This window comes from Hydra vulgaris, chromosome 08, assembly GCF_038396675.1.
Source record: "Hydra vulgaris chromosome 08, alternate assembly HydraT2T_AEP".
In the NCBI taxonomy this organism is placed as follows: Eukaryota; Metazoa; Cnidaria; class Hydrozoa; order Anthoathecata; family Hydridae; genus Hydra; species Hydra vulgaris.
The window spans coordinates 40,368,303-40,395,145 of NC_088927.1; the positions used below are offsets into that span (position 1 = coordinate 40,368,303).

A 26,843-nucleotide genomic window follows, 5' to 3' on the forward strand; every position below is an offset into this window, starting at 1 on the left:
CCGGTAATATTAAAAATATTAATACTATGTGACCGAGGCTATCTACTAATTTCTTAGGGGATTTCTCTACATAATATAATATAACTACAAAAACAAATGAGCAACTAATTATACGCGTATATTTATGAATTTACATACAAGCCTTTGCACAAGAGGTAGTTACACGATAAAAGATGCATTCTTATTATTTATTTTATCAACGCCTTGGTTGTAGTGGTTGTTGGCCTGCACCACTTCCAGGACCTAACAGTATCTAAAAAGAAGAGAAAAAAGCCGTTAAAACTTTTTATAAATAGTAAATAACAGGAATAATATTTAACTTAAATGACCTTGCATAGTATTTAAGATTATTACGTAATTAGTTTATCAAGTAAATATCGAAAAAAAAAAAAATTAAATGCTGAAAATACAGTAAACTCCCGTTAACTCGAACTACCAAGTGACCAAGAAAAACGGGTTGACTAAACGAAAGTTCGATTTAAGCGAAGTAGAACAGTTGTTCTTGCATTTAAGGGACTTTAGAAAACCAATGATATATTATATGAACTAGATATCTAACTTGCGAGATTTTATTGGACAAAAAATGAAGCCGCTATAACAGTCCGCCGTTTGTAAAAGGGGCGAAAGTCCGCCGTTTGTAAAAGGGGCGAAAGCTGAAGCCGAAGTGTCGAATAAAAGTTAAAAATACAAGTCAAAAGTTCCCAATAAATTGAAGATAATTCAAAAACAAACTTTGATAATTATAAAATACTTATAAAAGTTTTTTTTATGTTTATTGAAAAGTATTTTAATTCATAAAAATGCTTCAAAAGCGTATGTCGTTTTCCTTTTCTATTCAAAACTTTAATCCATTTTTAATCGAAAATAAATTAAGGAACCATAAATTATTTTTTACAAGTATTATAATTTCCACTTAACACTTTTACATAAATAGTATTTAAATTTAAAATATATTTACTTTATTTAAGAAAAGAAAAATTAAAAATAATTGTTTACAAATTTAATCTGCCATTTGTAAAAAGAGCAAAAAGATGCTTCACTTTTCGGATCGAAGTTAGACATCTAATTATATAATATATCATTGTAGAAAACAGATCGAGATAACAAAGCTCGAGTTAACCGGTGTACGACTTAACGGGAATAAACTGTCTGGGAGGGGGTGAAGAGGGTAGGTACGACTTTTAGAATACGGTTGTTTTTTATTTGCACATAATACAAATAGTTGCTCATATTGTTTTGAAATTAGGTTAGTAATTTCTAAACTGGGAGACGCTGAGCATTGCGAAGGGACACACAAAACCTTTTTACGGTCAAACAAATTGGTGGCTGGTGCCCCAAAATTTATAAATGTTATTTTTATAAATCTACTTTTACAATTTATATTATAAGATTTACAATTTTTTTTTTGTATCATACCGACAATTTTGTGAATTAGTAGAAAATTATTTCTAATTCAATTTTTTTTAACCATTTATTAAGAACCGTATAAAAATAGAGACTTGAAAATCAAAACAAAGTGCTTTAATTCAGATGATAGATATAGGTCCAGGTCACATGTGCTCACGTAGTTTAATATGAGTAAAAATCAATGTCTTAAATGCTAAAACATTGATTTATAGACAATGACGTGCGTCCTAACTCTTCATTTCTCACACGGAATGCAAGGTGAGCCAACATATACTTATACATATACTCTCGAGCCCTTGATACAAGAAGGTGGGGGGGGGGGGTTGTTATGTTACAATGTAAATTTTTATAAAAAGTTTCAGTTTATGAAACCAAACTAATATTTTTTACAAAACAAAAATAAAACTATTTAATTCTAGCGTGGCTTGAAGTCAAATGAGCATTTTCTAACAGCTGTTTTATAATAACTAAATAGGATATACCCTGATATAAGTTTTATACTTTGGCGAGAAATAAACCAAAAGCTCGTTTTCGACGAATCCAGATTTACTTGGTCGGCGATTTCTAAAGCCTGTTTACATTGAAAGTTTTTGTTTTTATCAGTGACTAAAATAATTATTTTCTATTTTTAAGGCCGATTTTCACTGATTTTGTTGTTGTTGATAACAAGTAAAAATCAATAAACAGGAGGGTCTTAATAAGCTTGGAGTGGGTGGGAAAATTTTCCAAAAATAAATAAACGTCGCCCCCCTCCCCTTTTATTAAGTACTCGAGATTACAAATACATAACATATACAGCATATCTCGCTCGTCTTGGAAATCTCGGTCATTTTTCCATCTCGGAAATTTATCAAACGAACAATACGAATTCGTGCTTAGTTATGAAAGTTGCATCAATATCACCATGTTCCTTCTGCTTCTGACAAATCCGAAAAATCTAGGCAACTTCAATTTTTTTCAAAAATGATGAACTCTTTTTTTTTAAAGTGAAAATTACATTAACTTTCAAAATTGTTGCCAAGCTAGTATCAGATCTTGGACTTAGATTCAACCAAATTTGCAAGTCCCTTGGTGCAAAAACTAATTGAAAGCTACACTATGGTTGAAGCTCCCAAAAACGTCGAAAAAGTTAATCAGACAATCTATAGCACAGCAGTGTATGTGAAGGACAAAGTGATGAAGGAAACAACGCTGATAAAATCCAATAGAGGAAAGGTTTCCTATGTGAGTGATGAAGCAACATTTAAACAATTTAAAGTTATGAACATTTTGGATTCAACAATTACAAACAAACTCTTGTTATAATCAAAATAGGCAATGAATGTGATGCCAAAACGTTGAAGTTGCAAAATCATTAATTAATGACTTTCGGCATAGATCCTGACTCGGTTAGAGATTGAATAGGTCAAACTATAGATGGGGTTAGTGTAAAAGCGCCCTTCTCTCACAACGACTTAGTCACATTGGCTGAGACCATGGAATCCACCTTTGTGTGAAACAAGCACTAACACGAAAAAAGAAACGTATGAACCGAAAACAGAGACAAGAAAAAAAACAACCCGAGATTCTGAAAGTATAAAGCATTAAAAATAGCTATTTTTGCTTGTAGTTTATGAAGCGTGTAATCAAAAAACAGCTAGCATTATATGTAAATGTAATGTCACATTAACTAAACGATTTTTATTCTTTACTATTGTTTCTGAAATTGCTTAGGCGCCATCCAAGTACGCACCAAGGGTAGGGGGGGGGGGGGGAAGTCCCAGGTTGAATAATTTGCGTACGACTGCATTGTGTGTGTGTATGTGTGTGTAGAGGAAAGGGTTCAACACATGTACGTACGCAAACGCAAAAAATTTGTGGCAGTTCACGTTCACTTGCCCATCAATAAAAGGTGAATGCTGCTTACGTTCATGGCATGTTAAGGTTATAAAAATTGAAGAGCACAAAAAAAAGAGATCACGTTCGCAAGCGTGAATAAAAAAAAGGACAAAACTAATTTTAAATTTAATGTAACTAATTTTAAATTTAATTTAACATTATTTTAACTTATATCTAGAAATTAAACTTACTAATGATTAAAATTTTAATAAGATTAAAAACACACTTTAAAACAATTAAAACAATGTTTTAATTGTTTTAAAGTGTGGTTTTAATCTTTTGAAATTTCAATTCGAAAATCGAATTTTTTCGAAATAAAAGCTTCGTAATGCAGAAGCTTATAAAGACATAACTTATATAGATATTCTAATTTAAAAAGTTGTCTACATCAACAAAGAAATACTTAAAAAAACAAACCAGTTTTTTTAAGAAAATGGATAACACTGATAGCGCCAAAACAAAAAAATATAACTTCAGACATCTCACAACTGAATGAAGAACTATTAGCTTTGTATGGGATTCGAGATGTTGGATTGATGACTGAAGACCTTAAGTTGAAAATGAATACTGTCGAAACGGATATTAGAAAGAAAAAAGAATCAACTGAAAAGGTCGGAAGGTGAAGCTGATCGTCAACGCAAGCGTCATAGTCAAATAAAGCACACCCTGCAGGAAATAACTGATTAAATGCCACATCTGGAGTCAAAGCTATCAAAGTTCAAACGCGATATGCTTGGCAGACCAACAGTTACAGTAGATAAACTAGATCTATTAGATGGAATAGTCAGAATTGCTTCAATTGGTGCTGCAGCCAGTGACCGTCGTCGTTCTGAAACGTTGAGATCATGCAAAACATTGCATGATTTGCAAAAAACACTGGTGGCACAAGAACACAGCTTGTCACGTTCAGCAACGTATCTATGGCTTTTGCCTAGGAAATATTCGTCAGTTAAAGGAGCAATTAGAAAGTCACAGTCACAGAAAAAAGATGAGGCTTAAATAAATGACAAGTAACACGAGAACAAAATTTAGATGAAACCAAAGACAGTGGCTCTTTAGAGCAATGCCCATTATAATATTTAAAGAAAAAAGAAAGAGAAGCAACATTACGACAATGTGATAATGGTTGGAGGTTGGCTGCAAGTGCAGATCTGACTATGTTTACAATACATTTTTGGACCTTGTCTAAAAGAAAAAAGACATCATTGGAAGATCCGCCCTAGATAAGGCAACAGTATTCCATACAAGGACGGATTTGAGATTTATAGAGATAAAGAATAGAATCTGGAGTAAGAAAGTGGCGAGCACAATAAAGAGATGCAACCTTAGCAGATGGCAATTTTGCAACGGATTTGATATATAGTTTCCAAGAAAAATCGGAAGTAAGAGTTAATCCTAGAAGACAAAGGGTAGATGACTCATCAAGTACATTACCATTCATAAATACAGGAAGATCTGAATTATTGCGATAATGATAACCAGCCACTGTGAGCCCCATGCTGTAGCAGAAGTGAGACCCTTTTCAAGCTCAAATGCCCCCTCCAAACAAACAGAGTGTTGGCTTCTTATCAAGACAAGAATAAATGGTAGTATCATCAGCAAACAATGCTACCTTAAATGTGAGAAGTTCTGGCAGATCGTTAATGTAAAAGTATAGGAGCGAAACCAGAACCACGAGGAACCCCTGAAGTAACAGGATATGAAGAAGGGTGCTGTTCATTGAGGACAACTTTTATAATACGATTAGAATGGGAGGATTCAATAATCTTAAAGATGTTACCAGATACACCGTAAGAAGAAAGCTTATGGAAAAGACCAGCATGCCAAACTTTACCAAAAGCTTTAGAAATGTCAAGAGCAATAGCCTTAACCTCTCCACCTCTATCTAATGCACAATAAAACCTATCAGTTATTACTGTTAGCAAATCAGCTGTAGAACAACAAGATTGAAGTTCATATTGATGATCAGAAAGAAAGTTATTAGATTCAAGATGAGAGATTAATTGTTTTTTAATTAATGATTCAAAAACTTCGCTTATGATAGGAAGAAGACTAATGGGACGGTAGTTAGATGAGTCAGATAGCTCTCCAAAATTTTTTTGAAAATAAAGATAACATATGCCACTTTCCAACAGACTGGAAAACTAGACTCTGATAAGCACTTGTTAAATAGTTTTGAAAGTATAGACGACAGCTCTGGAGAACATTTCTGCAAGATTATAACAGGTATGTTATCCAGACCATAAGCTGTAGAAGAGTCCACTCAGAAAATCACTTTAGTAATGGAAGCTGGAGTGATACAAATGTCAAGCAATGGATCAACCTGTTTTTCGGCTATATAAGGTAGAACACAACTAGTGGAATCAAGAGGTGATATTGATGAAAAGTTCTTAGCAAACAATTCAGCTTTGTCTTTAGGTGAGATGACAAAGTTTGAATCATACCAGAGAGGTGGAATAACAGATTTCCCATTATTATTGATACTGTTAAAGATTCTCCAAAAATCACGAGAGCCTTATTTTTGTGATAAAATACAAGATTTCATGACCTGAAAATAGTGGGCTTTGTGTTAGAAAAAACCTTTTTACAATGGCTTTTAGCAATAGTAAACAGATGTCTGTTTTCTCTAGAATTGTTTTGATGATAGATATGGAAGTAATGGTTTCGATTGGAAATTGCAGCAGCATGATGTGAGGAAAACCATGAAGAAGAGTGAGGTTTGACTTGAAATTGTCGAGAGGAAATAAAATATTCCATGCCAGCCTGAATCTAAAAAGTTAGGTAAAAAGCACATTTTTTTTTAAACATCTTCGCTTCCAACAAGGCTGCAAGCAGCCACTAATTAAAGTTGAAAGTTACTGAAAGAGAAAAGATGAAGATTGTAGAGCAAGATAACGATTGACGGACGACTTAAAAGATTGCAAATTATATGTATCAGGAAAGCAAGATGAAGGAAGCGAATTCCAAAGAGCTGATGTTCGAGGAAAAAAACTAGACGAATAAGCGTTTTTGGAGCACTTAGGAACAGTCACAGAAAAAGGATGACACTTAATTGAATGACGAGTAACACGAGAATGAATTATAGTAGATGGCACAAGAGACGCTAGCTCTTTAGAGCAGCGCCCGTTATAGTATTTGTAGAAAAGAGAAAGAGAAGCAACATTACAACGATGTGATAATGGTTGGAGGTTGGCTGCAAGAGCAGGTCCAACAATGTTTACAATGCGTTTTTGCACCTTGTCTAAAAGAGAAAGGGCATCATTAGAAGATCCGCCCCAGATATGGCAACAGTATTCCATACAAGGCCGGATTTGAGATTTATAGAGATAGAGAATAGAATCCGAAGTAAGAAAGTGACGAGCTCGATAAAGAGATGCAACCTTAGCAGATGCTAATTTTGCAACTGATTTGATATATGGTTTCCACGAAAGATTGGAAGTAAGAGTTAATCCTAGAAGATGAAGAGTAGGTGACTCATCGAGTACATCACCGTTCATAAATATAGGAAGATCTAAATTATTGCGATAACGATTGGCTGAAAAAAATTGAGTTTTATCTGAATTAAAGTTCACCAGCCACTGTGAGCCCCATGCTGTAGCAGAAGTGAGATCCTTTTCAAGCTTAAATGCCCCCTCCAAGCAATCAGAAGGTGTTGATTTCTTATCACGACAAGAGTAAATGGTAGTATCATCAGCAAACAATGCCAACTTAGATGTGACAATATCTGGAAGATCGTTAATGTAAATTAAAAAGAGTATAGGGCCAAGGAAGAACCTTGAGGAACCCCTGAAGTTACAAAATAAGCAGAAAAGTGTTGTCCATCGAGGACAACTTTTATGCTACGATTGGAAAGGAAGGATTCAATGATCTTAAAGATGTTGCCGGATACACCATAAGGAGAAAGCTTATGGAGAAGACCAGCATGCCAAATTTTATCAAAAGCTTTTGAAATATCAAGAGCGATGGCCTTAACCTCTCCACCTTTATCTAATGCACGATAAAACCTGTCAGTTATTACTGTTAGCAAATCAGCTGTAGAACGAGAAGATCGAAATCCATATTGATGGTCAGAAAGTAAGTTATTAAATTCAAGATGAGAAATTAAGTGTTTGTTAATTAAAGATTCAAAAACCTTGCTTATAATAGGAAGAAGACTTATGGGACGGTAGTTAGACGAATCGGATCGCTCTCCAGAATTTTTGAAGATAGGAATAACAGATGCCGCTTTCCAGCAGGCTGGAAAGCAAGACTCTGATAAGCACTTGTTGAATAGTTTTGAGAGTATAGACAACAGCTCCGGAGAACACTTCTGCAAGACAATAACAGGTATGTTGTCCGGGCGACAAGCTGTAGAGGAGTCTAGGCAGGAAATCACTTATAGATACAGATACAGATGCTGGAGTGATATGAATGTCAAGCAATGGATCAACCTGTTTGTTGGCAATATCAGGTAGAACGCAACTAGTGGAATCAAGAGATGATATTGATGAAAAGTTTTTAGCAAACAATTCGGCTTTGTCTTTAGGTGAGGTGACAAAGTCTAAACCATACAAGAGAGGTGGAATTATAGATTTGCCCTTATTATTGATATTATTAAAGATTCTCCAGAAGTCAAGAGAGCCTAATTTTTGAGATGAGATACAAGATTTCATGAACTGAGAATAGCGGGTTTTGGCGTTAGACAAAACCTTTTTACAATTGTTTCTAGCAGTAATAAACAGACGTCTGTTTTCTGGAGAATTGTTTTGCTGATAAATATGGAAGTAACGGTTTCGATTGGCAATCGCAGCAGCACAGTGTGAAGAAAACCATGGAGGAGAGTGAGGCTTGACCTGGAATCGTCGAGAGGGAATAAAAGATTCCATGCCAGCCTGAATCCACGAAGTTATGTAAGAAGCACATTTGTCAACAGGAAGACGAAAGATTTCTACCCAAGGGCCACCACGAAGAAAATCACGGAAAGAATCCCAGTCAGCTTTACTGTAGTTGCAAGAGGTACGATAATAGGGGGATTCAGGTGATGAAGAAGAACGAGATATTAGTTTTAGAGAGATCAAACTGTGATCAGAAGAACCTAAGGGTGAATGTGGAGAAACTGAGCACTGACTAGGATCAGAAATAAGACATAAGTCGAGTAGAGAAGGTAAATGATTTGGGTTGTCTGGAAAGCGAGTTGGAAAGTTGACTATTTGAGTTAGGGATTGAGAAAGGCAAAAGTTGTGGGCTTTAATGCCCGCCGAATCACTGACACTTGAGCCAAGCCATTCAGAGTGGTGAGCATTAAAGTCACCAACAACAACTATATTAGCTGATGGATAAAGAGAGAGGGCTTGGTCAATATGATCAGAAATAACGTCAAAAAGTGTGCAGTCTTGAGATGAAGGAGAGCGATATAGAACAAAGAGAAAGGCAATAGAGTGAAGTGGTGCTAAACGAAAGCACATAAAAGAATTGTCTGTGGATTCAAACCTAGTTTCACGACAAATGGGTGAATTCTTACGAATGTAAATGCCCAGGCCAAGCATGTGACTATTGGAGTCTTTGCGAATTAGAGGAAGATAACCATCAACACTAAGATCACAAGATGAGACAGCCGAACTCAAATTAGTCTCACAAAGAGCAAGTAGGTCTGGTGAACTTTGCAAGAGATAAGACCCAACAGAAGAAAAGTTACTTCGAAGACCACGAATATTAGTGAATGATAGGTTTAGAGAACTTGGTGATGATGATGGTTTTTTGTGTTTTATAGTTTTTGGTACTTTATTCATTTTAAATTAGATTGAAGAACTTGACTCAAAGCATAGATAGTACTCAGAACACTGTTTAATAGCCCAAGCAATTGCCTCATTACTACTAATAAACCCTAAGCCGTAACAAAGGGCTCCAAATGTGGCCTCCGCAATGCACACCAAAAGTACAAACAGGGACACCATCCATGCGCAACATGGCTCTGTTAAATACTTTGATATTTTTCAGCTGTTGATGGAATCAGCCTCTCTGAGAGCTACCACAGAGTTCGGGAAACCTGACTACCAGCCGACCTCAGAACCATAAAACTGAGTTTTAGAGCTGTACCCTCATTAGGAGATAATAGAATGAGTTGCCTAGTCATAAAAACAGACACAAGCAAAACCCATGCATTGAGTCAAGAAGATCCAGCATTCAACATCCTAAACTGGAAACAATGTATTAATATACATCTGCGCCAGCCTAATAGATGAAGAAGGGGTGCGAGGCTGGTCTAGGAGGCCTTCTACAAGACAGTAGCTGGGTGCATTTAACATCTGCCCAAGATGAGTATTTTTATCGAGACACCATCTCTAGCCTTTACTCAACCAAGAGCCCCAAGGCAGGGGGTGTTTTAAATCGGAGTTGGCATCTCCTAGCCTTTGCCTAAAAAGACGTATCCTACAAGGCAGCAGGACATGAAGCAGATTGTACTGGGTTACATGTTACCAGTAGCAGGAAAACCTGATCTGACTGAATAATATGCTTTTCTTATATGCTTTTATAATAATATGCTTTTCTTCTGACTATAATATGCTTTTCTTTATAATAGGCTGTGCTAGGCCTCAGTCCCGTAGATGGCTGCTGTTATAACTGATTTTGAAAACAGATACAACCTGATCATTACAAAAATTGGTCAATTCGATCAGAAATAACATTGAAAAGAGTGCAGTCTTGAGATGAAGGAGAGCAATATAGAACAAAGAGAAAGGTGATAGAGTGAAGTGGTGCTAAACGAAAGCACATAAAAGAATAGTCAGTAGATTTAGACCTAGTTTAATCTAACATTTGCAAGAATTTACTAGACAAATTGGTGAATTCTTGCAAATGTAAATGCCCAGGCCAAACATGTGCCTGTCATAAAAGCAGAGACTCAAGCAAAACCCATCTATTGAGTCAAGAAGATCCAGCATTTAAAATTCTAATTTGGAAACAATTTATTATAAATACATATGCACCAGCCTAATAGATAAATATGTGCATATTTATCTATTAGGCTGGCGCAGATAATATATATTAGGCACCAGCCTTATAGATGTTTATATATATATACCGGGCCATCCCAGAGGGGGGAGGGGAAGGGCATAGGGGGATGTCTAGCACCCCTATGAATTTTACTAGTTGGCAAAACTCGATCTATATTTGGCAGTTGACCAATGTCAACCAACAAGGACCCTTTTTTTTTATTCGTCAAAAAAAATTTTCTTGGTCTTAGTTGGCATAAAACGTCTACATCACTTCCCCTTCTTCAAGATCTCTTAGGAAGATCTTCAGGGGGCCCAATGTATGTATATATATATATATATATATATATATATATATATATATATATATATATATATATATATATATATAGTTTGAATAATGCTGTCTGGTAACCCTGAAGCATAGTCAATGTCAGGATACAAGAAAGGTTTTCAAGCATTAGTAAAATCTAAAACACTTACATTTTTACATAATTAACAATGTTTACCAAACCATATAAAAAATAGTCTTTTAAAATTAAAATGTTTGCTCAGTTGTGTGAAAAAGTTGAAGAATACTTTTTTTAAAATATAATTCACCTCCCCAAGGCTGAGAAGGCCACTACAAATGAGGAGGCTACTTTAATTGTGGTCACAACCCACTCTCAATTCTATAACTCTGAAACACAATAAAGCGAGCGTTCTACCACTACACCAATCTTATTTTTTTTGTCAATTATACACCAATAAATTATTTACCCATAAAACCTGTATGTTTATCAAATAAAAAGGAAGTCTCCATGATTAATTTCCTTTTTTTAGATAAGCGCAATAACATAAATTTTAGAAAAAAAGGGATTTTTTTTTCTTTGGCGCCTTCTTTAAAGTATGTACACAGGTATAAGGGAGGTTGGATTACCTAAAAAAGTAGGAATGCATACAAGGTGTGTTGTTGTGTGTTCTATATCTCTTGTAAAACATAAAATCTTTTTTTGTGTTGACAAATGCATTGAACTTTGTAAGTTTAAGAAATCAATGTTATATTATGTAACAGAGAAAAAACGCTCAATTTTTTTAAAAGAATAAAAACAAAAAAACTGTTGACTGAATTTATTTAACTTTTCTTATTAAGTTACTCTTTAATGTCAAGATAGACTTGAAAAAGATAAAGGAAATATAAGTCAAAAAACAATGAAAATGTAGCTACAAAAAGCAAAAGATAAAAAAATTAGAAATTAATTTTAAAACTGGTCAAAAATGCTTAACAATCATATAATTTTGAAATAAAAACCAAATGATGAAAATTTTAAGCCTCATAGAAAGATAAAATAAAATCTTTGTTTCAAAAACGTTTGAAAAGACTTTTCCACTCTTTAATACATTTGGAATGTACCACTGCACTGCGAGCACTTTTTATATGGAGAATTCGAGAGTTTTTAAAATTATTGAATCATTTTTTTCAAATTGCAGTATAAATTGTTATAGACAGACAACTCTCTTCTTCAATTCTAGTAACCTCTAGACTACTGTAAGGTTCAATTCTTGGCCCTGTATTGTTTCACTAATTTTCCTGGTGATTTTACCCTTAAAGTAGAACTTTACTGATGATGTAATTATTTTGTGAACTGATCTTCATATGACCTTCTGCTACTATTAGGCACTTAAGCTCTTTTTTTTGTTTCTGTCAATCTTTACTTAAATAATGGTTACTTGCAGCCTTGTTGAACTTAAAAAAATTAATAATAACAAGATTTATATTTTGTATTTTAAAATAAAAAATAAAGCCTTCAAGTCAACTTTTTTTTTTAAAGTTATTTAGGTGCTCCAAAAAGTCTTACAGTTTTTTTACAGAGCACCGCAGAAAGCATTTAAATGGAAGTTCATAGCTCCTTTCTTTTCAATGTTGCATATATGGCCAGAGTCAGATATAAGAATGAATTACATAACAGACCTCCAGTTCTGAAGCCAGAACTCTAACCACTACATCCTTTTTTTGCTTTTTGCTTTACCCATGAATATTACAGATTTCATGGATTTGATCTAATAAAAAGAAAGCATTCACAAAAACTTATTAATTATTGATATACTTAAGGTATTTTTTTAGGACATGTTTAAAAATAAATTTACTAAATATTGCTTAAAGTGTCCCAAACGAAAAGATGACTGCTTAAGAACTTTTAACAATTCTTTATTTATGAAACAATTTATCATTTAGTTGGAATAATTAATTGAATTAATACCTTGCATTGATATTATTAAATTCACTTTTTAGCAATTAATTATTATAAATTACTAATTATTAGTTTTATTATACTTCAAAATTAAAATTAATGATTATAATTTATTTTTCAAAAGAATTTGAAATCTAATATTATTTACCTAATTAGTTACTAATAATTAATAAAGTACTAAATTAATTACAGCGCACAAAATAACAGGGGTTAATGGTCAACAGCCACTATTAAAAGTGATCAAAATTAAAAAAAGCAGCAATTTGATTTGAAATTATGTGGAAAGTAATAATTTTAAAGTATATTTTTATCTACAAAGTTCAGTAACAGTCATGAAACATCAATTAAAACATAAATTTTTTTGTAATTAAACAGCCAAAAAAACAACAACAGTTGACTGTCAATTTTATATGTTAGCCAGTAAAATTGACTGTCTACCTTCAATTTTTTATTTTGTGCGCTGATTTACTAACTAGTTTTGACTATTAAATAGTTATATAAAGTATAACTACTTGCAACTGTCTCCTGCAATATTTCTTTTGTACAATTATAATTTTGTATTAATATTTTTTTGATAAAGAAAAAAGACCGCAAAGAAAAGCTACAGCTTCAAAGTCTATAACCATGCTTTAGTATTTAAAAATTTTAAAGTCTATGACCATGCTCTAGTATTTAAAAAATAGGGTGATGATTCACATGGGGTAATAAAATGTGGTGTGTTTTAATAAAACATTTAATTGCATAACTACAATATATACACATGTATATATTGCTTGTTTTCAACTAGTATTATTGTCAAATAGATGGATATATAAAACAGCAAATTTTAGCCATATAAATATAAAAGCTTCAACTTCTGTAAAACTTTGGATTAGATATATCCTTATTTTTATACATTATACATCCTACCTGACGCTGTTGCATCAATGCTGCTTCTTCAGTTTGCACACGTTCAATTTCAAACAACACAGGAAGGGCTAAAACAACAAATGAAGTTCCACAAATCCATAATGTAGATCTTGAAATCTTGTAAGCCTTGGTGATTCCTTTTAATGACAGTTGTGTAAGTTTATGTGTACCATTGCGCACTGTTTCTGGAAACATTTCTGTTAGGCCCCACAATCGCTCACATATTGTTTCATCTTCAATATCTTCATCGCTAGTATTCTAAATGTAAAGAAAAGGAATATTTATAAAAGTTTTATAAAAAAGAAGCATTTTTAAAAAGTAAGTCTGCGAAAACAACTGAACAAGAGCATAAATGGACATAACTTTTTATTAAAAGCTTTTATTTCCTGAAATTTTCACTGGAATGTCAAAAAATTGATTTCATAATTAAAAACAAATGAACTTTTACTAAATCTAATGAATCTAATCTTAAAAGTTAATTTTATTGAAATATGGATGTGCTTAAGTATCTAAACAGAAAAAAAAATTTTAATTTTTTTGAGGCAAATTTTGATAAAAAAAAATTTTATTTTCTACTAAATTATTTAAATACTTTTTCTTTTCACAAAGCATCTGCTTAAGAGCAACAAGGTGTTGAGCCCACAAGCTTGATAATCACATCAATGTCAATTTTTTTCTATTCTTGATTTAGAATCCTGAACCAAATCAAGTTTACTTTTCAATAAACCAGAAATCTCTCAATCAAGTCGTACACATAGATGTTTATCAGATTAAGGTCAGAACTTTGCAAAGGACATTCTAATAACCAAAACTTTTTTGGATTTGAAATAACCTTTCACAAGGGTTGAAGAGTGCTTTGAGTTGTTCTGCTGAAATAACAATCTTTAAAGAATTGTTTTCGTCATGAGGTATCATTGACATTGTTAATGATATCCTTGTACATATATTAGTCAATGATGCCATCAGTCATCATAGACAAACATATGCTTAGATTGGACCAACGCAATCTCTAATACTTCAAAACATCATTCCATTTTCGCACTTAACTATTGGAAGCTGGTATTTATGGTGGTTTCTATGGCCTGAAATAAAACGGTTTTTTTACTTAGACGCATTCCAAATAGATTTGCAGACACATACTACACTTCAAGTGTCAACACTAGATTTTAAATTATAAAATTCTTACAATTTAGCATTTAACAAGACATCATTTTTGTGTAATTCATTTTTCAAGACAAAAATTAAAATTTTATTTTTCAGACGCACATTATTGCTTCTTTGACAGCTGAACTTGTATATTTTCAGTTTAACATTAATAACATTTATTCAAAACAAACTATTTACCCAAAAATATTTGAACTTTTATTGCATATTTGTAAAAATGAAAAAACATTTTAATTTTAATATTTTAGTTTTGTCTGGATTTTTACATGTTCATATTTTAATAAAAAAATTAATTTTAAAACTAGATTGCTTAGATTTAATGAAAACATATTTTTACAAATTATGAAATAAATTTTTTGACACTCCAGTGAAAATTTTGAGAATTTGCGTTTTTCATTCAAAAGTTAGGTCAACATTTATTCTCCTTCTGGTTACTTTTACATGATATTTTAAATACTAAAAACTAATTATTAACTTAAGAAATTTTATATAATTAATTTAAATGCTTATGAAACCCATGGCCTTGATGGTATCAGAAAAATAAATTTTACTAATCATTCCATATCCAAAAAATTTTCATAAAACTTTTTATATGCAAATATACATATAAACTAGTCACCAATCCAAAAGCATAAATCTAAATTTTTTTACCACTCACGTGATTGACCCTAATGTCCACAAGTTAAAAAAGATGTATTTAAATATGAGTTAAATTGAATAAAATAATAAATGTGGCAAGTTAGTGCTCATACATGTTCACAGTTAAAAATATAAATTACTGTATCTGTCCCTGCATGCTTTTAGAGCATGCAAGGACAGTAAAAAGACGAACCCTTGTTGAATGACAAGTCAAGCGAGAATGAGTGATGGAATTAGAGGTGATAACATCTTTGAGCAGCGACCATGATAGTATTTGTAGAAAAGAGAAAGTGAAGCAACCTCATGATGACGAGAGAGATGCTCAAACTTGGCAGATAGAGCGGGTCTAACTAACAGGGTTACCACTACTAAAACTGAGGCTAAAAATAAGGACTTTAAGGAGAATTAAGGATATATTTTCCCAATTTATATAGGAGATTTGGTCGCAAACACCATTTTTTTCAAGCGAAAAGTAAGGAGAATTAAGGAGAAAATGATTACTTTAAAAACAGAATCGTTCTTTTTTCAATAAATATTAAATATAAATAGATAAACTATTATAAATATACTATACTATACATACATATACAGAATTAAGGAGAAAATGATTACTTTAAAAACAGAATCGTTCTTTTTTCAATAAATATTAAATATAAATAGATAAACTATTATAAATATACTATACTATACATACATATACATACATATATATATATATATATATATATATATATATATATATATATATATATATATATATATATATATATATATATAACATTATTAAAAAAGTTCATTTTTCTTTTTAACAAGCTTCTTTTTTTCAACATAAAGCTTTTCAAGAGACTCTAGTTTTTCAAAGGCAGCTCTTTTTAATGCATTAGATTTTGATATGTCAGCTTTAATGTCATCTAATTACAAAGAGAATCATTAAATAATGACATTTCATTTAGTACTATATGAACTAAAAATTAGTAAAAGAAAAACAAGGACAGCCTAATTTCAAATTTCAAAACTTGACCTAAAATATATGTAACACCACTAGATTAAAAAATATTATACCCAAGTCTTTGATTTCCATGTACAAAGTGGCTGGCCACTTCGTACATGGAAATCAAATACTTAAGTATAATATTTAGTATAATAGACTTTTTAAAAATCTAAAAAATGATTTTTAAACCAAAATATTAAAAATAATTAAACATGTTAATTAAAAAAAAGATTAGCTAAAAGTTAAGGATATATTTCTAATAATATATAAGAACAATTAAAAAAAAAAAAAATTTTGTAGAACCACATTTCTCTTGTAATCATTGATTTACTCTCTTTGGCATTGAATTTATGAGACTTGATATATTGTTGATATCTGATATCGTTGTTTTCTCCTTTAAATATATCGATAGAGGGAAGAAGGCATTATCAATATTCTAAAATTTCAATATATCTATCAAAATTAATTCGACCTTCAAATAATCAATAGCATACAACTCCTGTATAGTCCATGCAGGCCCAAATGCCTACATGTGCTCCTACTTTGCTTGGTTCGCTTTAATGAAAAATAGAATATGCAATACTTAACTTTTTTTTCAAATTGTTTTTTTGACAATGAGATAGTCCTTGGTTTTAAAGAAAAATAGATTTGTAACGTGTTTTTTTATAGGTTGTCAACCGTGATTTAGGAGTTTCATGTATTTTTTTATAGCTCATTTTGTAACTCTTTTATTATTTGATTTATTTATATTATTATTAGTAATATTTATTTATGTTATTATTAGTAATATTTATTTATGTTTTTATTAGTAATATTTCAAACCACAAAAACAAAAATTTAGAGTTAGTAAATGCTGATGAAAATAAAAGCAAAGTTATAAAAGAAAATCATCAAATAAAGCACCAATCCTCAACTTTTAACCAACATTAAAAAAATGAAAATTATAAAGTAGATGTTTTAAAATCATATTTAATTAGTAATATAAAGTAATATTTAAGGAAACAACATGTCAATTAAATAGTAAAGGCTTTACTTATTAATTAGCACTAATAAAATATTTAAAAAATTAAAAAGTTTTAAAAATATTTTATATAAAAAAGGTGTTTTAAAAAAAAAAAGTGGGCTCTCTCTCTCTCTCTACATATATATATATATATATATATATATATATATATATATATATATATATATATATATATATATATATATATATATATATATATACACATATACATATATATTAGGGTGCATCACAAAACAACAATTTAAAAAAAATTGATTTTGACACGTAATTCTGTTTTATATATTAAAAACAATGACTTTCAAAAATTTTAGAATAAGAAATATTTTTAGAGGTTCCCCAACACCCTTGAATATTTGACCGGTCCCTAATATTAAAAAATATATAGTTTTTCAAAAGTAGGTCATGTTTGGTCTAAAATTAAGCGAAATTTTAAAAACATTTTAAAAATAATCATTTAAAAAAAAAATAATTTAATATTTCACTATGAAAACTACAAAAAATGCACCTTTTTCATTTTCCCTTTAAAATGTCATATTTATTGCAGTAAAATCTAATAAGAATTTTTTTTAATAAAATGATGATTATTTTTGAAATTTTCATAAAATTTTGCTTAATTTGTGACCCAACATGACCTACTTTTGAAAAACTATTTTTTTGAAATCATTAGGGACTGTTCAAATATTTAAGGGTGTTAGGGGACCTTTAAAAAAATTGAAAGTCAGTGTTTTTTTAATATATAGAACACAATTAGGTGTCAGACCAAATTAATTTTTTTAAATTGTTGTTTTGTGATGCACCCTAATGTGTGTGTGTATATATATATATAAATATATATATATAAATATGTATATATATATATATGTATATATATATATATATATATATATATATATATATATATATATGTATGTATGTATGTATGTATATATATATATATACATACATATATACACACACATATATATATATATATATTTTTAAGTAATTCACCTCCCCAAGGCCAAGAAGGCCACTACATATGAGAAGGCTACTTGTGGTTATAACCCTCTCCCAACTCTATAACTCCAAAAAACGAACCTTGACAAACAAGGCCGCTGTACGGGAAACAAGTTAATGTATATATATATATGTATATATATATATGTGTGTGTGTATATGTGTGTGTGTGTGTGTGTGTGTGTGTGTGTGTGTGTGTGTGTGTGTGTATATATATATATATATATATACATATTTATATAGGTGTAGGATTTAAAATCATCAAAGAAGTAACTATTTGCTTCTCTATTGATAAGTATAATCTATATACTTTAATAAAATTTCCTAGAAGATAATGATAGAAATAAGGAGAAATTAAGGAGAGCAGTTAAATTTGAACTTTTTTAAAGGTTATTTAAGGACTTTTAAGGAGATTTTTTTTTTTAAGGATATTTAAGGTTTTTAAGGAGGAGTGGGAACCCTGAATAAGTTTACAATGCGTTTTATGGACCTTGTCAAGAAGAGAAAGAGCGTAATTAGTACAATCAGCCCAAATATGACAACAATATTTCATACAGGGATGAATAAGAGATTTGTAGAAAATAGAATCAGGAGTAAGAAAATGACAAGTCTGATAAAGAAATTTTTCAGTCACAGTAGTTAGCAAGTCAGCCATAGAGCAAGAAGATTGAAAACCATATTGATTGACTGACAGTAAGTTATTTGACTCAAGAAGGGATGTTAGAAGTTTGTTTACTAAAGACTCAAAGACCTTGCTAATAACCAGTACTTTTTTTCTCCTAGAACGCACCGGAATAGCGTTGCGGCACCTTTTTTTTAATATATATATATATTTTTTGCTTTATACAAACCTTTTTTTCCTTGTATTATTATATAATGAAATTAGTTCATTTTAAAATATTAAACATTTTTTGCAGATTTAAAAACATTACAGTGCTGCATTTCAAAATTTGGTTGGGAAGAATTTAGTTTATTTTCTTCTTTTCTTAATAGCGTTCGTTTTTATGACGCCTAATTGCTTGTTTTTTATTATTATTAATCTCATAACCATACGAGTTTTTAAGAATTCTTTTAAGAAATTCTATTGTTGCTGTGCAATGTTAGTCCAAATACTAATCTCACAATGCCTTACGCTACTTAAAAACAATCTATTTTTAAAACTTTATGTTATTCGCAACAGTAAGTTTTGTTAAATCGTTAATGAATTTCCTGTTATTAGCGTTTTAAATTCAAAGTTATAACCTAATTTATATATTTAAATAGTGATATAAAAATATTAATTAAGCAAAATAATGTTAACTAATTATAAAAAAAATTACCAGTTTCTTCTCGGTGGACCTGTTCAGAAAAACAAGTTAAATGCAAAAGAAATAGAAGAAATCAAAATGACAACATGAAATTTACCTTCTGCAGACAATTACACTAATTATAGCTGGCCAAGTTCTGGACTTTAGAGCAAAAAACAGAGTTTTGTTCTAAAAATGAGTGACTTTGTTTTCGACAAAAAAAGCTCAGTAGCACTATCTGCCAAAAAATGAAAACACTTAGTGTAGAAGCTAAGATGGGAATAAAAATATCTAAAGAATGGTTCAATTATGAAGTTTCTTAATATGGTGAAGATAGAAAGCAACAGTTAAGTTCATTACATAAAAAAATATTTGATCACAAAGAATTTGCTGGACATCAAGCTGCATTAAAGATGGTAAAAGCTATAAAAGAGACTCTGTCAAACAATATTTTAAAATCGTAAGAAAACTTTAAAAACTTAAAAACGAGTGAGAAAATTGTAACAGCAATCATTTTTTGAACTGCACATAAAGTTGCAAAAGGAAACCAGTTTTTAACAACTTTGAAATGGAAATTGATCTTCAAGAAATTAATGGAGTTGAAATGGATCATATTTTTCATTCTACAAACACATGCATTCATATTGTCAATCATATAGGTAGCGAAATGAGGAAAAAAATTATTGTAGAAGTCCTAAATTCAAAGATTAGGATTTCTATACTAATTGATGAGTCAACCACTATAAGCCAAAAATCGACACTGATAGTGTACATTCGGTGCTGTGTAAAAGGCAGCAAAATGAATTCACCAATCAACATATTTTTGGATTTAGTGGAGCTTGAAAGTGTTACAGCTAAAGGACTATTTGATGCTTTAGGTGAATGTCTTCATTCTTATGGGATGATATGTGATAAAATTATTTAGTTTCTGTAGCATGTGATGGCCCAGCAGCGATGTTAGGATGCAAAAGTGGCGTTTTCAAATTAATTACTGAAAAGTTTCCTTCTGTTATAGTTTGGCATTGTGCTAATCATAGACTGGAAATATCAGTAGGCAATACTATTAGGGAGATCTCAAGTATTAACAGATTCAAAACATTTCTTGATAAGCTGTACGCCACGTATCATGCTTCCCCAAAAAATAGCAGAGTTACGTTCATGCGAAGAATTACTTAATATTCAGCTGCTGAAAATTGGTAGAATTTTAAATACACGTTGAGTGTCATCTAGTTTCCGTTCAGTTTTTGAAGTGTGGGAAAATTATGAAGCACTGGTGAAACATTTTGAGGAAGCGATGGTTGATCCTACAAGGGACAAAAATGAAAAATCCACTTATGCAGGTTTAAAAAAAAAAATTACATCTACAGAGTTTTTAATGGATCTAGGATTAGTAGGTGATGCTCTCCAAGAATTATTGGAATTAAGTTTGGACCTACAAAAAATTTAAGCTCTTGTTCAACTATTCGAAGAAAGAAGAAATAATGGTGGTCCCTATTGTAAATTTGCTTTAGTTTCAGCACAGAACCTCCGTTTTCATGGAGTTTCACTTCACAATAAAAATTCCAAAAATGATTCAGCTATTGATACAAACGCCTTTTACATGAAACTAAAAGAGTCAATTGAGAAAAGGTTGCTTGCTGACAAAAATGTTGAATTAGCTCAATGGGCTCGCATCTTAGACCAAAATCATTGGGCTGAAAACATAAACACTCAGGTGACATTTGTAGAAACTGATTCGTGGATTCTGTGAATACCTGGCAGAAAAAACATATCCTAAAATTTAGTTTATTTGGTACACGCTCTACATACTATCTCCATTTCCTCAAGTGAATGCGAACGAGAGTTTTCACAGATGAATCTGATCATCACGCCAACAAGGGCTTCGTTAATGGCAAAAACAGTTTCAACATTGTTATTCATTAAATTAGTGGGACCACCGCTAACAAGCTTCGATCCTTCAAAGTACGTTAAATTCGTGGTTACCTAACGGAAGGCATTCAGCAGTAGACAATAAGAGCAAGGAAAGGAGACAAGAGGATATGTCCAAAGAAACTTTGAAAAAACTATGGGATTTGTTATAGAAGTTTATAGTTTTGTTAAGTTTGTATTTTATATACAGTGGCGTGACCTCTCACCTCACTCACTCACTATCCAAAAAATACAGGTAAGTTCCGGCACCTTTTATTTTTTGAAAAAAAGCACTGCTAATAACAGCAAAAAAACTGATCAAACAGTAGTTAAAGGGGTTAGAATGTTCTTTAGAGTTTTTAAAAAAAGAAAACACAGATGCCGTTTTTTAGCAGGCAGGAAAATAGGATTCAATCAAAAACTTCAAATTCAAAAAATTCAAAAAAAAACAATCAAATTGTGAAGAAAAAAAAGAAGAGAGTTCTGGAGAACACTTCGGTAAGACTATGACAGGAGTGTTGCCTGAACCACAATTCCTAATGCACAACAGCCTGGACTTTAACAATTCATATGACAATCTAACCAACTAAGCTATCCAGCCATGACTTAGAATAATGCAGGTGATGCAGGTAACCATTTAGAAAAAGTATTATTGAAAATCTAAGATGGAAGTTTGCCAGATAATTTTCTTCAATTTTCTAATGGAAAACATATAAAATTAAAAATTATTTCAAATTTTAAATCTTATTTTGTATTATTTTTCTCACATTTTCCTTAACAATAATAATAATAAAAATAATAATTTTAAACAGTTGTCTCTAGTTAAATGTTTGAAAAAAATCCCAATGCTATTCTAATAGGGTTAAATAAGGTAAACCTACAGTTAATTTTCAAAACTTATTAAAAAACGGGAATATCATGAAAACAAAAAAATGGAAATACTTCAAGTTTTCCCATTTTTTTTGTTTTCATGATACTTTCCATATAACTGCAGTGTAGCCTTGAAAACAATTAAACGTAGTTCATGCTCGCAAAGCAATGATCTCTTGAAACATTGTGTAATACGATTACAAAACTAAAATTTAGCTTCACACTAAAATCATTACGTTATAATATAAAACTATTTATTTATATTATGAATAAAATGTATAAAAATGGATAACTTTTTGTATTATAAGGTGTAAAAATTCACCTCAATTTGTTTCAAATCATTCCGAGAGTAATCGGCCATCATACATGTGGGCTTTTGTACGAAGCTCCAATTGCAACGGCAAAAACTGACTAGGCCGTGACCGAAATGTCTTTAAAGTGTGATGACCGAAATGACTTTAATATAAATCAAAGTAAGGTAAAACATTCTAGAGATATGGTACGCAATATGAAATATAAAAATCATACGTAACTCTATCGTGAAATATGCGCACAAAATTTCTCCCACCGTTTTAATGTTTTTAGAAACTTTAGACATTTTTTAAAAATCTCTTGCTTTTGTTATTTATAGTATATTATATCTTTAGATGTGTTATGCATATATCATCGTTAAAACTTTAAAAAAGTTTTATTTTGTATTTTAGAAAATTGAAAAAGATTTTTAAAAAAAGTTAAATGCGCAAGCGATAGGATTTGAACCCCCGCGTTGTAATTTAGAAGCGCAGCGAACCGACCAAATGGCCACTAAGGCACACTAATCTAACAATTTTTAACACTATTTAATAAACAAAAAGTGGTATAACTCTATAAAACGCCAAACAAATGCTATTAATTAAAACTAAGGAGATATTGCCGCAATGCAATTTTCAAGTAAAAGTAAAACTTTAAAACTTGATATAATTTTAACATTGCATAGTTTAAAGTTTTTACAAGTTAGACATTTGCATACACTTTTGTTCACATTTTCTTATTAAAAAAAAGTGCTGCAACTTTTTCTCGCTATTAACTCGGGTGTAATGGCTTCTTTGAGTTCCGTGTCAAATATTAACGAATGGGTAACGGCAGCATTAAATTCAACATAAATATATAACAGGTTATAGAATATTATAGTATATTATAAACAAAATAAACTATATATTAATAATATACATAATTTTTTAATCTTTTCATGGAAATTATAAAATATTTTGCAAAGCTCACAAGAAATAAGATTTTATTGATTCCAGGTGGGTAAAAAACTCATACAATAACCATTAATTTATTGGGTTTTGCTGAAAAAATGGAAAAGAAATTATAACCTAACCACCTAATACCTTATAGAAGTTGCTGCCATATGTGATTTATATGAGTGGTGGCAGTATGTTTGATTTATATAGAGTCATTAGAGTTGTAGAATGTACTTTACTATGAAAACGGTTTATCTTCTGAATCATTTTTAAAATCTGGTTAGATTAATTATTAAAAACAATCTGTCTCATTTTGCCTCACAATATTGGGCAAAATAAGACAGTTAATGTTATGTATTTGCCAGTTAGTAAAAATTTTTTTTACAATCGTAATTAATAAAAAAAAAATTTACATGACTGGGGCTAGAAGAAGACAAAATTAGTCTTATCATTAAGCCCCGAAAAATGCATCATTATAAAATAACATTTTCAAAGAAAATGCAAAAAATAAATAAAATATAAAATGTTTTACAATATTTAGCTTTTAAACTTTCAAAATATTTAGTAATTTAAAGAGTTAAATTTAAGAATTGGTTAGTAAAGTAAGAAATTATAAACTAAAAAATATAATTTTAGCTGGTTCAATTTACAAATAATTATATTTGAGTTAATCTCAATTCTTTATGTTGATGTTGTTTTAATAAGAGTTAACAAGCATTATACGTGGAACTATAAGATTAATAAACACAACAAAAGATAAAAAAATTACAATAATTACAAATTACAATCTAAAGTTTGAAAAACTGCAATAAAAATTTATTACAAGTTAATTAATTGTTAGTATTGTTCGTAAATAATATAGTAAAAAATATATATAAATATAGTAAAATATAGTGAAAAGTTAAAAATTTTAAAAGAAATTTAATTCATTTTCAATTGCCATCAGCAATTGCTTAAGTTTTGTTTTGAATTGGTTTAGAGAATAATTTGTTTTCAGCTTGTTATTTAATATAATATTCCACAGTTTCGGACCTCGGTTTGCAATTGAGAATTTAGTAACTGAATAATATATTTTGGATTGGATATAATTGTTTTTTGAAAATCTGGTAGGGTATATGTGTCTTATTTTTTTAAAAATTTAATTAAATAAAATTGGGGATATTTTTTTCTCAAGTTTGAACATGAAGATAGAGGTTTAATTTATATACATTTAGAATATTGAGTTCATTAAATATTGTTCGAGTGTGAGTGAAACGATCTACGTTTGAGAATATCCTTATAGCATGTTTTTGTTTACTCAGCAATTTTTTTACTTTCGTTGAGTTAGTGCTGCACCAAGCATGTTTGCGTAATTTAAGTAGCAATGAATTAAAAAAAAGTATAGATTTTTCAAACAAGATAGATTTAAAACTGTTTGATTTTGTACAAAATACCCAAATTTTTTGATATTTTATTTTCAATTAGTCTTATGTGATCTTTCCAGGTTACATTTTCATCTAATAACACGCCTAAAAACTTTATTGATTGTTCTCTTTTTATTAGTTTATTATCAATAAACAGATTCGGTAGTTTTAGGGGAATATATGCTTTTTTATGAAGACGATGGAACAAAGTGTATTTAGTTTTATTGATGTTTAAAGACAGTTTGTTTGACTTAAACTATTGGGTTAATTTTTCAAGTTCCTTATATACAGTTTGAAACAATAAACTTTTACCTTTACTGGAATAAAACAAGTTGGTATCATCAGCAAAAAAAATGGTAGATGTTAGAGAATTTATTTAAATCGTTTATATAAACAAGAAATAAAAGTGGTTCTAAAATTGATCTTTGAGGGACACCACAGGTAATTGTTTGATAATCAGTTTTTCCTCCGTCAAATAATACGTACTGCTTCCTATTAGTCAAATAACTGTCAAACCAGGACAAGCTACTATTTATAATACCGTAACTTTTGAGTTTTGATAGAAGGATTTGATGATTGACTGTATCAAAAGCTTTACTTAAATCAATGAACACCCCTTGGGTATACTTGTCTTCGTTAAATGCTTTATATACATCATGAACAAGATGAGTGATTGCATGCACTGTGGAATGTCCAGATTTAAACCCAAACTGTTTATTATAAAGAATATTATTAACATTTAAAAAAGAATATAGTCTATTATACATAACCCGCTCTAATATTTTAGAAAAACAAGAAAGTATTGAGATTGGTCTTTAATTGGCAACATCAGAAGGATCACCTAATTTAAATATTGGAATGACATTTGCAATTTTTAGGTTATCAGGAAAAACACCTTGCTGTAAAGATAAATTAAAAATGTGCAATAGTGGAATTGTAATATGTTTAATTGATTTGATAATGACATTACTACTTATATCATCAAATCCTAAACTTTTATTAGGCTTTAATAAAAAGACTGCGTCTAATAATTCTTTTTCTGTAAGTTTATAATTAGACATAGATCTAGTGTTGGTTGAGGTTAAGCATGAATCGAAACTTACTTGAGTAGTTTCTATATTTGATGATAAAATAGGCCCTATATTTACAAAAAACTGATTTAGAGCTTCAGCTTCTAAGGATTTATTTATAATACGATTATTATTTATTTGAAGATTTTCAGGAAGTAAATTTCTGTATAACTTTTTTTCCGATTACCTCATTAATAATATTCCACGTTTTTTAGGAATCATTTTTGTGTTTTAATAATTGATCAGAATAGTAATGTTTTTTTGAGCACTTTAAAATTGATTCAAATAGCCGTTTATTATTTTTATAATTGTTTTCATTTTTAAGAGTTCTTTTTTTTAAGAAACTTATTATATAAACGTTGTTTTTTTTTAGAAGATTTAAGAATACCCCTCGTTATCCAGGGGTTTAGAAGTGTTTTAGTTTGGATTACTTTAGTAACTACTGGAAATGCCTTGTTATAAAAATTAAGAAATTCAGTGAGAAATATAGTATACGCTTTATTAGTGTTTAGATTAAGTTGGAGGGTATCCCAGTTAACTCAGGATAGAAGATTATGAAAATGACAAATGAAAGCTTCGTTTACTAAACGTGTTTTAATTATTTTTTTCTTTCATTTTGATCATCATTTCTGCTTTTTTGGGATAAAATAAAAATCGGAAAGTGATCAGAAGTAGTATTACAGTGTAGGTGTTGTCAATAAATGAACTCTAGAAACCTAACCATTACAGTTTTTCAACTCTTATAATTTTTTGGAATATAGTAGGATGTTAGAAAACTTCAAAAAAATTCCTATTCAAAACTTGTTACATAAGGCGTATTAGACAAACTAGTGCTTAAGTGTCTTATTTTGAGCCTAATTACCCTTCAGG

General features: G+C 30.4%; 1 protein-coding gene across 1 annotated transcript; it reads right to left on the reverse strand.

Moving 5' to 3' along the window:
* Positions 1-97: 97 nt before the first annotated feature.
* Positions 98-22,756, reverse strand: LOC136083833 (mitochondrial import receptor subunit TOM22 homolog). The gene is made up of 3 exons (XM_065803707.1): positions 22,597-22,756; positions 13,397-13,654; positions 98-253 (listed from the first exon to the last, which is right to left on the reverse strand). The coding sequence occupies exons 1-3, from the start codon at positions 22,636-22,638 to the stop codon at positions 197-199; spliced, it is 357 nt and encodes a 118-aa protein (XP_065659779.1). The 5' UTR covers positions 22,639-22,756; the 3' UTR covers positions 98-196.
* Positions 22,757-26,843: the final 4,087 nt, after the last annotated feature.